The sequence below is a fragment of the Oreochromis niloticus genome, linkage group LG7, assembly GCF_001858045.2.
Source record: "Oreochromis niloticus isolate F11D_XX linkage group LG7, O_niloticus_UMD_NMBU, whole genome shotgun sequence".
In the NCBI taxonomy this organism is placed as follows: domain Eukaryota; kingdom Metazoa; phylum Chordata; class Actinopteri; order Cichliformes; family Cichlidae; genus Oreochromis; species Oreochromis niloticus.
The window spans coordinates 12,922,433-12,933,656 of NC_031972.2; the positions used below are offsets into that span (position 1 = coordinate 12,922,433).

Consider the following 11,224-nt stretch of genomic DNA (forward strand, 5'->3'; position numbering starts at 1 on the left):
CAGAAGCAACTTCATAAGGATTAGATTTTGTTTACTGCGGCCACAGTCATTTAAACATAAACGGGGAAAAAAAACCCTGCTGTGTTGCCTTATCAGTGACCTACCTTTCATTAAACCAAAAATCATCAGAGTAGGCAGTGCCTAAGAATGATTGCAACCCAAAGCAAGTTCTGTTAAAGCTCCAGTAACATGCTTTGTGATTTTTAATTAAATCTTTTTGGTTCGTTGTCCAATTAAAGTGCTGATACTTAAAGCAGATCACATTTATGTTGTTTGCATCTATGTTATACAGCAGGTGGAGGCTGAAATGGAGAAAGTCATTTGTAGCCTTGTTACAACTTGCTGCAGGAGAGGCAGATCAGTTTTAAGATGTCACTAGAGTGGTACAAATAGGGGGCATACACTCACAAGCCCCTTGTTAATTCTGCTTGTTAATGCAAATATCTAACAAACCCAATGAAATGTCAGCAATCCAGTGCATTTAGGCATGCAGATGTGGTCAGGACAACCTGCTCAAAATCAAACTAAGCCTCAGAATGAGGGGAAAATGGGGATTTTAAGTGTTTTTGAAAATGGTCTTATTGTGGAAGATGGGTGGATCTGAGAATATCAGAAACTGCTGATCTACTGGGGATTTTCTCACACAACCACTGCTAGGGTTTACAGAGAAGGGTCTGAGAAGGAATCTGGTACCCAGGGAGTGGCAGTTCTCCATAGTGTCGATGACAGAGGTCAGAAGAGAATGGTCAGACTGCTCTGAGCTGACAGGAGGGCAACAACAACTCGAATAACCCCATGTTACAATCAAGGTTTGCAGAAGAACATCTGAATTTGCAACAGAGTATTGAAGTATATGGATTACAGCAGCAGAGAACCACGCCATGTGCCACTCTTGTCAGCTAACAATAGAAAACTGAGGTTATAATTTACACAGGCTCGCCAAAACTGTCTCACTAGTATTTTTGCTGATCATGTCCGTCGCTTCAACATCGCAATGTATGTCTGTCTTCTGATGGTAGCTTCAAGCAGGATGATGCACCATGTCAAGCTCAAATAATCTCAAACTGGTTTCTCTAATGTGACAATGAGTTCACTGTATTCACACAGCTTTCACAGTCACCAGATCTCAGTCCAATACAATCCATCCAAAAGGTATTCGCAGCGTTTCACTTGTTCCACATATTGTCATGTTACATATTTATTCCAAAATGGATCAAATTATTTTTTGCCACGTTCTACACATTATACCTTACAATGGCAAAGTGAAACATGTTTGCTTGAAATTCTTTCAAATTTATTAAAAATTGCCAAAATTAAATAAAACAAAAAACAAGCAGCCTAACAAGTCTGTTAAAGGATGATGCTACAAGTTTGGCACACCTGTTTTTGGGCAGTTTCTCTCAGTCTTTTTTGCAGAACATTTTGAGCTCCATCAGGTTGGATGTTGAGCCATCTTCAGATCTCTCCAGAGATGTTAAATCGGGTTCAGGTTTGGGCTCTAGTTGCTTCACTCAAGTTCATTCACGGTGATCAGGAATCCACACCTTTGTTATCTTGACTGTGTGATTAATGTCGTTCTGTTAGAAGATGAACCTTCACTGTAGGGATGGAATTGACCAGGTGATGAGTGGTGCCTGGTTCACTCCAGACATGATGCTTGGCATTCAGGCCAAAGAGTGCAATCTGTGTTTCATCAGACTGGAGAATTTTGTTTCTCATCTGAGAGCACTTCAGGTATCTTTTGTTGAACTCCAGCTGAACTATGATGTGCCTTTTACTAAGTAGTCACTTCAGAAATGTTTCTGTACCATTCCCCAGATCTGTGCCGTGATACAGTCCTGTCTCAGAGGTTTGCAGACAATTCTTCAGATTTCATGTCTTCTTTTGTGTTGTGTCATGCACTGTCAACTATGGGATCTTATATAGATACACAACAAGTGTATCAGTGAGCTTTGTTTGCCAATGACCCTGTCGCTATTAACTGTTCCTTGGAGTCCTTTTGATACATACTGACCACTGCAGACCGGGAATACCCCATGAGAGCTGCAGTTTTGAAGACGTTCTAACCCAGTCGTCTACAGTCATCACAATTTGGCCCTTGTCAAACTCGCTCAGATCCTGACACTTGCCCATTTTTTTCTGCTTCTAGCCCATAAAAATTTGAGGACAAAAAGTTCACTTGCTCTCTAATAATGAATGAATACATAATCAGTGTTATTCACCTCACCTGTCAGTGGTCATAATGTAATGCCTGATCAGTGTACATTTGCACTCATCCCTATGGGCAATTTTGAATCCCCAATTTACCAAACCCCACTAACTGCAAGCCACATGGGAAACACATGTAAACTCCCTTGGCTTTTTTGTCAGGCCAATTAAAAAAACCCCCAAAACCCCAAAAAACCCAAACCTTCTGACATTTTGACATTTTATCATACACACCAACTCTATGTGCTTATTATATATATATATATATATATATATATATATATATATATATATATGAATTTAAAATATATATATATAAATTTAAAAAAGCTATACAACAAAATAAAACATACACTTGATATATATTTTTAAGTGGACTTTAATAAATATTTGGCGCCCTTCAATTTCATGTGAAAACAGCATGATCAAGAAAACTTAAAAAGCCTCGTCAACACAAGCGTCACAGACGTCCACCCGACAGTTCAAAATAACTACAGCCCCCATGAGCCAATGCTCCTTATAGAGGCCGTCCCCTCCCAGAGCCCTGAGCTCCAGTCAACCGCTCTGTCCCCGCCTTTCTACACCACGTGATCGTCTCCGGCCAATGGGGAGTGTCGTTACAGGCGCAATGCGGGTGTCGGGATGTAAGGAGCAATGGCGACGGTCGAGACGGTTTTGGAGGTTTGAGTTGAGCTGGATTTGACCAAAAGAGGCAGATTATAGGTAGTTTGGACATTGACACACGTAAAGACCATATGTAAGATAGGAGGTTTGTTTATAGACAGGTGCTGTAGCGGTTAAACAGAAATATGATAAAGCACTTTAAAAAAGCACTGAAACGATAGTAGAATGAATAATGCTGAGTGTTATTTCAATTAAAGTTTCATACTATTATAAATCAAAAATAGACTGTTTTACTGGTACCATTTAGTCACAGCTCCCTTTATTCTTAATGCACATGTATATTTTATTTTCCCTCTTTTTTATTTTTTAAAGGCTTGAATCCCTTCATGTCCTCCTAAAAACAATGGAAACTGAAGTTTGCTCCTTTTCAAGCGTCCTGTCAACCCCCACTCCACAGACTCTAACCAGTCAGGCCAACCTGGCAGCAAAACAGAGAGACAGCAGAAAGTCCTCAGCCGCAACTCCTGCCTTCCTCTCCAACCTGGGAAGGGCCACCCTGCGGGGTATTCGCAAGTGTCCTCAGTGTGGGGTCTACAACGGCACCCGTGGGCTCAGCTGCAAGAACAAGGCCTGTGGGGTGTCCCTCCGGAATGCTTCATCCACGGGCAGAAGCAGCAGGAAATGTGCTGTGGAGGTGGTTAAAGTTATAATCGACAGTGAGGTGAGAGGTGGGAAAGAGCAGGAGGGACAAGGGGTCCTGGGCAGTGGCTCAGGCGGATGTGTGCAGGTGTTCTCGGTATGTCACAGGGGAAGAGGAGTCACAGCCACACAGTGTGGCTTTGTGGAACTCGTTCCCACGGATACTGCGATCGCCACTGGGGATGGGCCCACCCTGCTCACCCGCATCAACCTGGGCCGCTGCTTTTTGCCTTCCTGCAAACAGGGTCAAAGATCGAATCAGGGCGAGTCACCTGTAGCCAAACAGTCCTCCGAGAGCCTCTGTATCCACATCAAGCAAGCCATAGAGTGTCGCAGCCGTGCCACCCCGCTGACGTTCAAAAGTTCAGTCCTGGAGGGTTTGAAGGCCTCAGATCAAGTCAAAGAAGAGCTGTGGCGGCTGGCCACGGAGTCTCCGGGGCCCCTGGTGCAGCGCGTTTCTAAAGACACGCTGGTGGTGAAGTGTCACACGGACTCGCACCATCCACTGGGGCTGCTGCATCTGACTGTAGGCGCAGGGGGGCCGTCATCAGAGGCTTTGAAGAGCGAGAGAAGCGTTTTTCACTGTGCCTGCCAGGTTAACACGAGAAGAAATAAGGCTGGCGTGGACGGAGCAGGCGGCTCTCACCTGCCTCCCAGCTCTTTCACTTTGCAGCCGTGCCTTCACTTCTTCGCCTGCGTGTGTGCATTTGCAAGCGACGAGAAGCTGGCCTCAGAGTTTTCAGCTTTCCTCAACTACGCCTCCAGCGGTACGGCAACCCAGCTGATTCCAACCTGTTTTGAAAGAACCTGGCAGCAGACTGGGATTACATTAGTACTCAAGTGTTGTCAGACAAGAGTACTGAATCCAGTCTCTTTATTTATGAAACTTCTCAACAAGCAAAAACATACATACATCCATTAGTGATAATAACCTGTCCTTTTGGAGGGCTGCAGAGGAATACTGTTAAAAAAACAGCAATTGAATGTAAATGCACATGATGTTTACTAAGAGACTTGGCAAAAATCAAAGTTACACATTTTTTCTCTGACCTGTAGTGGTTTTTTTTTTTTTTTTTTTTAAATCAATTCTGATTGTTTTGGGGTGAGTTGCCCTGAGCTGTCAGTATGTCTGCCTTTCTTGAATGTAATGAAACCAGAAGGCTTGACTTGTAGTACTGAAGAAATGTCCATATATTTCAGTTGTTCAGAAGTACACCTGTTCAGCTTCTCTATAACACAAACTATCTGATCAGCCAATCACATGGCAGCGACTCAGCGAAGATGAGCTGATGACGTTCAAACTGGGCATCATTTGAACATGGCATGTTTGTGCCACTCTGTCATGCTTTTTTTTTCTCCAAGTGCCATTTAACTCAAACATAGTCAAGAGAAAGCAGACGTCTCTACAGACGATATCTCCAAAACTGGGTTTCTAACACCAAAACAATCTAGATGTATAAAAAGCACCACAGGCTAGAGAAAAGAATGCTTCTCCTTTTAATGATGAACTTACGGCTTTACTCTTGGCAACAAATGCAGCTTAGCCAGTTGTTCCTTCATGCTTGATCACATGCCTTAGCATGTCCCTCTCATTGTGTTTTTTCTATCAGGCTTGCAGCAAAAAGTTTCAGGTAGAACAATCAGTCCCTGTGAGAAACCTCTGCAGCAGGCTGAACCCGTCGGCTCTCATCCCAGAGCCAAGAAGCTTCACCTGGATGAATCCGTCTCTGGTGGTTTGATCGTAATTCTTTCTGAAAGACTGAGCACAAAGCATTGTGCTCATCAGTGTTGCTCTAAATCTGCTGTTGTCCTCACTTCTCTTCCTGTCTTATCTTTCTCTGTCATTTCCTGCTGCCTCTGTGAAGCCCCCTCAGTGGCTTCTCTCTCTGGGGTGGGGAAGGAAGGAGTGTCGGCCTCTTGCCCAAGGAAAGCTGGTCACAGGAGAGCCCCTGGTGCTGGCGGGCCGAAGGCTCCAGGTGCTACCTCCTTGCCTTGTCTCACCACTGGGTCTCTGCCTTTCCCCCTCTCTTCTGTGTGTCTGTTAAAGAACCTTACATCTCCTCAGACGTCTCTCTCTGTGGTTGTCATTTCATTTAATCTTGCAGCACTTACCGTGATCCACTGTTCAAAAAGAACACAGAAGATATTATAACAGTTGTAGCATATTCTAACATTTAGTTCAGGAAAATGCCTGGATTCTTTTTTAATCTGATTTGAAGACTAAATATTTGTATGTCTCAGGGAGCACTCAGGCCGTGGATGAGCATACGGTGACGATGGGCTTCCATCAGTGGCTGGCGAGTGTCACAGAGAGGATCCACCTGGCCATGCACTACCAGTGTGACGGTAAAGTTGAAACAACGCGTTAACGGTTCAAGCACTAAAACGAAAGTATTTTCAACAAATAAGGCCATGAAATCTTGCGTCTTTGAGAGTAGTGTCACCTGTCTCCGGTGGTTCAATGGAGACTTTTACATAGAAAATATCCTCTTGTTTGACATCATACCGAGCCACGAGTAGAAAAAAAGTTCTGGAAACATGGCGTTTGGAGGAGACTGAAGCCTGAGTTTTTGGCTCACACAGACTTCTTATTCGTTTGCTTATTTAATAGAATGCCTTTATTGTCAGTATGCAGATGTACAATGAGATACAGGTCAGATACAGAGATATTATCTCATTATATGAAACTTTAACCAACACTTAATAAACACTTTCACCCTCCTTTCACTTTTTTGACCAATAATTACGCTGAGTCTTCCATGTTGCTCTTCTGTTGCAGCTGTCACATTTTTGGTCATAATTTATATCTGTTTTAGTTACTTTACATCCAGCAAAACCATAAGACAGCAACTTGCAAAAATGTATTTCCAAGTTATCAACATGAACAACATAACAGATTATTAAAAATTAATGATGCAAAGAACCTTTATTTGGAAAAGTTCACTCGTTTAATTGTTAAATATGCTGTACTTGCTGTATTTAACCACCAGGGGGCAGCGCAAACACGCTGTTAACACATTTTAAATTGATGGGAACCTGATGGGAAGCAAACAGTAGTTTGCAGTAACAAAACACAAATATTATTCTACTTTTGATGAAAATATCAGGTTCTAATTGTTTATTGCAGAGCTGTAAAACAAAATTTTATGATTTAATTAATTTTTATTTAATTTCTTCAGTGAAAACATATAAACTCTCTGCATCGACTGTGTTTACATTGACAGTTTAATTCACTTTTATTTATATAGCGCCAAATCACAACAACAGTCAATTAAAGGCACTTTGGCTAAAGACCCTACAGTAAGAGAGAGAAATAAAACTCCAACAATCGGACGACTCCCTAATGAGCAAGCATTTGGCGACAGTAGGGAAGAAGAACTTCCTTTTAACAGAGAGAAGAAGTAGAATGGGGGAAGGGCTCCCATTCTACTTTTAAATATTGTACGAACCACATGTAAGCTTGCAGTCTGGGAGCTAAGTGATCTACTGGGGTGATGTGGTATTATGGTATGGAACTTGATCACAGTACATCTTTCTGCAACACGACAGGCTTTAAATTTCTCACTGCACACATCAAAAAACGGTTTCTTTTTTTTTTCCCCCATCAGGGAAGCCGGAGCCTCTGGTCTACCACATTCCTCAGGAGTTCTTCAATGCTCTGCAGCAGCGTCTGTCGCTCGGGTCCAAGAAGAGGAGACTGCCTAACTTCACAACAGGTGGGAACATATTAGGCTTTAAGTAAGACAGAGCTCTGAAATCAGAACCACACAGCTGAGCATCCAGGTGATGCGAGTCTAGCTTTGTGTAGCTCATCCTGGAGAAGAACCAATGAGCTTATCCCATGTTGAGGTGTCCGTTTGTTCACAGGTCACAAGATTCGCTACTTCAGAATAGAGTGATGTCAGAATTTAGGTGCACACAATTATCATGTAACTGGTGTTTGCCCAAATTGTGCTTAAGATCATAATTATCATTTTACAGGCAGTAACCTGTGAATTGTGATGCAAACTATGTCAGCGACGTTCTGGTTCATCACCCAGAAAGTACTTGATAATCTTATAAATTACAGCACAATGGCAGATATTGAACTAGTGACTCATGAACCATTGTAATACTGCCACGCAAAAACCTCGCAAATTGTTTTAAGTTTCAAGCCTACGGAGGTCATTTTTATCATCTCACAAATCATTAAAGAGAAAATACTCAAAAAATGAAATGCAGTAATTCTGCCTTCATCGCCTCGTTACTCCTCTTGTAACCCTTTGCAGTAACTGTGAATGTCTCCTGTGAATCTGGGTACTTCCAGCTAAACATCCCAAAAATTCGTACTTATGTGATACGTCTCTCTCTCTCTCTGTCTTATTTGTGTGAATGTCAGCATTTGTGAGAAACGATGGGCTTCCTCAGACCTCTTACTCCAAGTACACCTGGCACATCACCAATCTGATGCAGGTCAAACGCATCTTTGACAATCCTGAGGTAAACGCTCGCATCTGTAAATAAAAAAACCATCACACAGCATTTCTTTCATGAAAGGTCTTCATTAGTGTTTTTGGCAGACCCCAGACCTCTTCTTACAACTTCTTGTCTTGTCCAACAGCTGCCGCTGGAGGTCACTCAGAGTTTTGTGAAAAACGCAGACGGTTCGTACTCACATTTTCGCTGCCCCGAGCCTCCGCCTGAGTTGGAATCACTGGAAGGATGCAAGTCAGATCGGCCGCAGGCGATACGACCAATGGAGCTCCGCACCTTCCTCAAAGTCGGTGAGTGACTTTTATTTATTTCTTTAGTTTTTCTTCTTTAACACCTGAAGTCAGCCTGCACAGCCGTGTTTACGCTGCTGTTTCTGGAGCAGGAGCAGGAGATCAGAAGGAGGCCTGCCCGTTTGTGATTGACTGGATCCCAGACGTTCTCCCTCGCTGTCACGTGGGAGAGCTCAGGATCAGCTTTGAATTTGGCCACCAACAGAGCGGCCAGCCCGAACACGGCGACAAAACGAGCGCAGCAGAGAAAGGAGGCCGTAATAAGTCAGACTGTCCCCAACACAAACTCACAAACACTGTCGAAATTCTACAGGTTGTTGTCTAAACACAGCATGACATGTGTCTCCTCATGTGTCCCACTCATACATATATATATGTCTCCATGTGTTAATAATAGTATTATGAAACGTGTGAAGGAACAATATTATATATAACAATATTGATATTAATATTTAAACTAAATATTAAAAATCAACGGTTTATTTTTTTGAAACAGATTGTTTGTTTGTTTTTAACTTTGTAAAGTTAAAAAAAAAGTCTAAGATTGATTGTACAAAATAAAATAAAAATTGATTGTGCAAAATAAAATCAGTTTGGAAAAAAAGATGCATTTACTGCCCTCTGTGTTCTGCTGTGTTTTCATCTTGGAAAACTCAGAAATGAATTCTTAGACCTTTTTGTGATTGGTGAACTGGTTCTTATACGGAGCTTTAAGCCTGATTCATTCATACAAGCACTTTTTTTCTTCACCTTAGCACTTTGTATCTCACATTGACACCCCAGTGAACGCACTGGAAGTTACTCAGGGTTTAGTGTCTTGGCAAGGATAATTTGGCATGCAGACTGGACCAGCAGAGGGTTAAACCATCAACCTTCTAATTAGTTGAGGACCTACTCTACCTCCTGAGCCACAGCCACATCATATAGTTATGTGATTAAACTGGTGATTCTCAAATTTAGAAGAACAGGTAAAAACAGAATCACATATAGAAAACATTTAATCCAGCATTTGAAAACTAATTATCAGCATATACATTAAAAGAGGCCATTTCCTAATACACAGTGCACAGTACGGTCAAAGAAACCACACTGGACTTAAATTTGAATGTCATTCCCTTCAGTGTTGTCTCCTTGTGCACTTCTGGGCTGATTACATCATGGATGTCAAACATCTTTTTCAAACTGAACTGACTTTCATACCGGGACCTGGACTGATGATCAGAGCTGGTTCTCAGGCAAAGACCGAACCAGAAGGTACAGGAGGTCAGGAGAGGGACCAGGAGTATGCTGGCCTTTCACAGAGTGGTGTACCTCAGGGTCAAAGCACAAACTGTCAAAGCACAGTTCTGCTGTAATTGTGTTAGGCGTTTGATGGAGGACAGTCAGCAAAAAGGATAAATTGCTGCCATTTAACAAGCTGGCTTTCAGCAGTTTGCAGGTCTGGAAAAATGAAGCCAAAGCAAAGCACCTCCCAGCCACTAGAGGGGAACACCTACGGTTGAATAAAGTCTTCCAGTCCTGTAGAAAACACCCGACTGTTCTGACCTCAGTAAGCGCTTTACTAATAAGTTTAATGCATCAATGATAAAACATCAAATTTACTTAGTCAATTATGGTCATTCTAAGAGTCAGAACTTGACAAAGTAATTAGTGACGTCACAGTGCAGTCCATCTTTTATACCATCCATGGTTGTTGTCATGCCATCCTGCACGCTGGAGAAGATCCAGCCTTTACTGCAAATTCATACATGCGAGGAGTCAGACCAGGACTTCCAGCCTAATCTAGTAATAGCCTCTGCTGGGTAGCAGAAGGACCACTTTCAAGGTGTAGACAGCCAATATTAAATTAAGTTTTCTTTTTTAAGAATTTTTTTGTCATACCTAGTATGTCCGACTTTTTCTGGTGACATTTGTGAATATGGCTTGGTTTTCTGGCCTTTCTAATCCACAGTCCAGCTACATGTGAAATATCCAGCTGTAAACTGGATTCCCCCATTATGTAGTTTGGAGTCAGAAAATCTGCTTACATCCACCACTCATTAGTACTCTGTTTTCTGTATTTGTAGCGTGCAGTTTGGTGAACATGCTCTCTGAATTTGCATGCTTTTGCAATGGCTTTCAGCCCTTAAACATCACAATATCACAGTCAAGGAAGTCAAATTCAGATGATTGCACAGTAAAAGAGCGCTTGTGTTCTCATTACAGTGGAAAAAAAGGCGTCCTGCATTACTTTTCCGGATGAATGTACATAACTGTTACCAGCAGATGGAAGCAGCATCCTGCTCCTTCACCTACAGCATTTGAGCAAATGCAAATTGAAAAAATGTAAAAATGGAGGAGAAATGAGTGTAAGAAGTGCATCGTTTCACTCTGTTCCTCTCAGGAAATGAGTTAATATAGAATAAAATTAGGTGTATAACTGCATTTCATAATTTGGCTTCATCCCTTTTTTCTCCCTTCTGGGCATCACAAAGCGGCGATTACACACTTGCTGTGTGATATATCGCTGGAAACATCACACATGCTTACAAAATGTGTCCAAATGCTCATGAATTAATTAAGATTACAAGTTAATGCCATGAGGACGTAACGCCAAATTATATGCAGCGCTCAGAATAGCAGCTTGCACACTGTGTATCTACATGGTTGGTGTAGGCGTTTAAGAACAGTGCCAGCCCCCGGCCTCGTCGTCCCTCACAGGCCCCCAGGACATCAGTGTGAGTACAGCCTCTGCCTGTGCAGGAGGGGGGTGGAGGGTGGGGTGGGGTGGGGGTTTCTGCCAGACAGCTCTGAGGAACACATTTAGCTGTTTATGTAGTCTGTCAGTCACAGAGATGGGAGACACATCAATCCTCTCCTGGAAGGAATAGCGAGCACATTGTGACAGAGAGACTTCCTCCATCACCTAAAAGATGTGTTATAGAAAGAGA

The 11,224-nt window shown here is 42.4% G+C and overlaps 1 protein-coding gene across 5 annotated transcripts; it reads left to right on the plus strand.

Annotated features, from left to right (window-relative positions):
• The first annotated feature begins 2,642 nt into the window (after positions 1 to 2,642).
• On the plus strand, positions 2,643 to 8,818 carry lg7h2orf42 (linkage group 7 C2orf42 homolog). Of its 5 annotated transcripts, XM_025908796.1 has the most exons (9): positions 2,645 to 2,965; positions 3,205 to 4,298; positions 5,142 to 5,261; positions 5,397 to 5,507; positions 5,773 to 5,877; positions 7,140 to 7,247; positions 7,910 to 8,010; positions 8,132 to 8,294; positions 8,384 to 8,817. In XM_025908796.1, coding segments are annotated over exons 1-9 (2,040 nt in total). In that variant the 5' UTR covers positions 2,645 to 2,963; the 3' UTR covers positions 8,620 to 8,817. The 5 variants fall into 5 exon arrangements, with proteins under 5 accessions (XP_013129532.1, XP_025764581.1, XP_013129533.1 ...); XM_013274078.3 differs by having other exon boundaries at positions 2,643 to 2,965; positions 5,142 to 5,507; positions 8,384 to 8,818; XM_013274079.3 differs by having other exon boundaries at positions 2,649 to 2,931; positions 5,142 to 5,507; positions 8,384 to 8,816.
• Positions 8,819 to 11,224: the final 2,406 nt, after the last annotated feature.

Excerpts from the sequence above, each read along its gene's own strand:
- lg7h2orf42 (XM_013274078.3), top strand. Across the intron at positions 5,878-7,139 it reads CATGCACTACCAGTGTGACG|GGAAGCCGGAGCCTCTGGTC; the intron begins GTAAAGTTGAAA and ends TTCCCCCATCAG. Across the intron at positions 7,248-7,909 it reads ACTGCCTAACTTCACAACAG|CATTTGTGAGAAACGATGGG; the intron begins GTGGGAACATAT and ends TGTGAATGTCAG.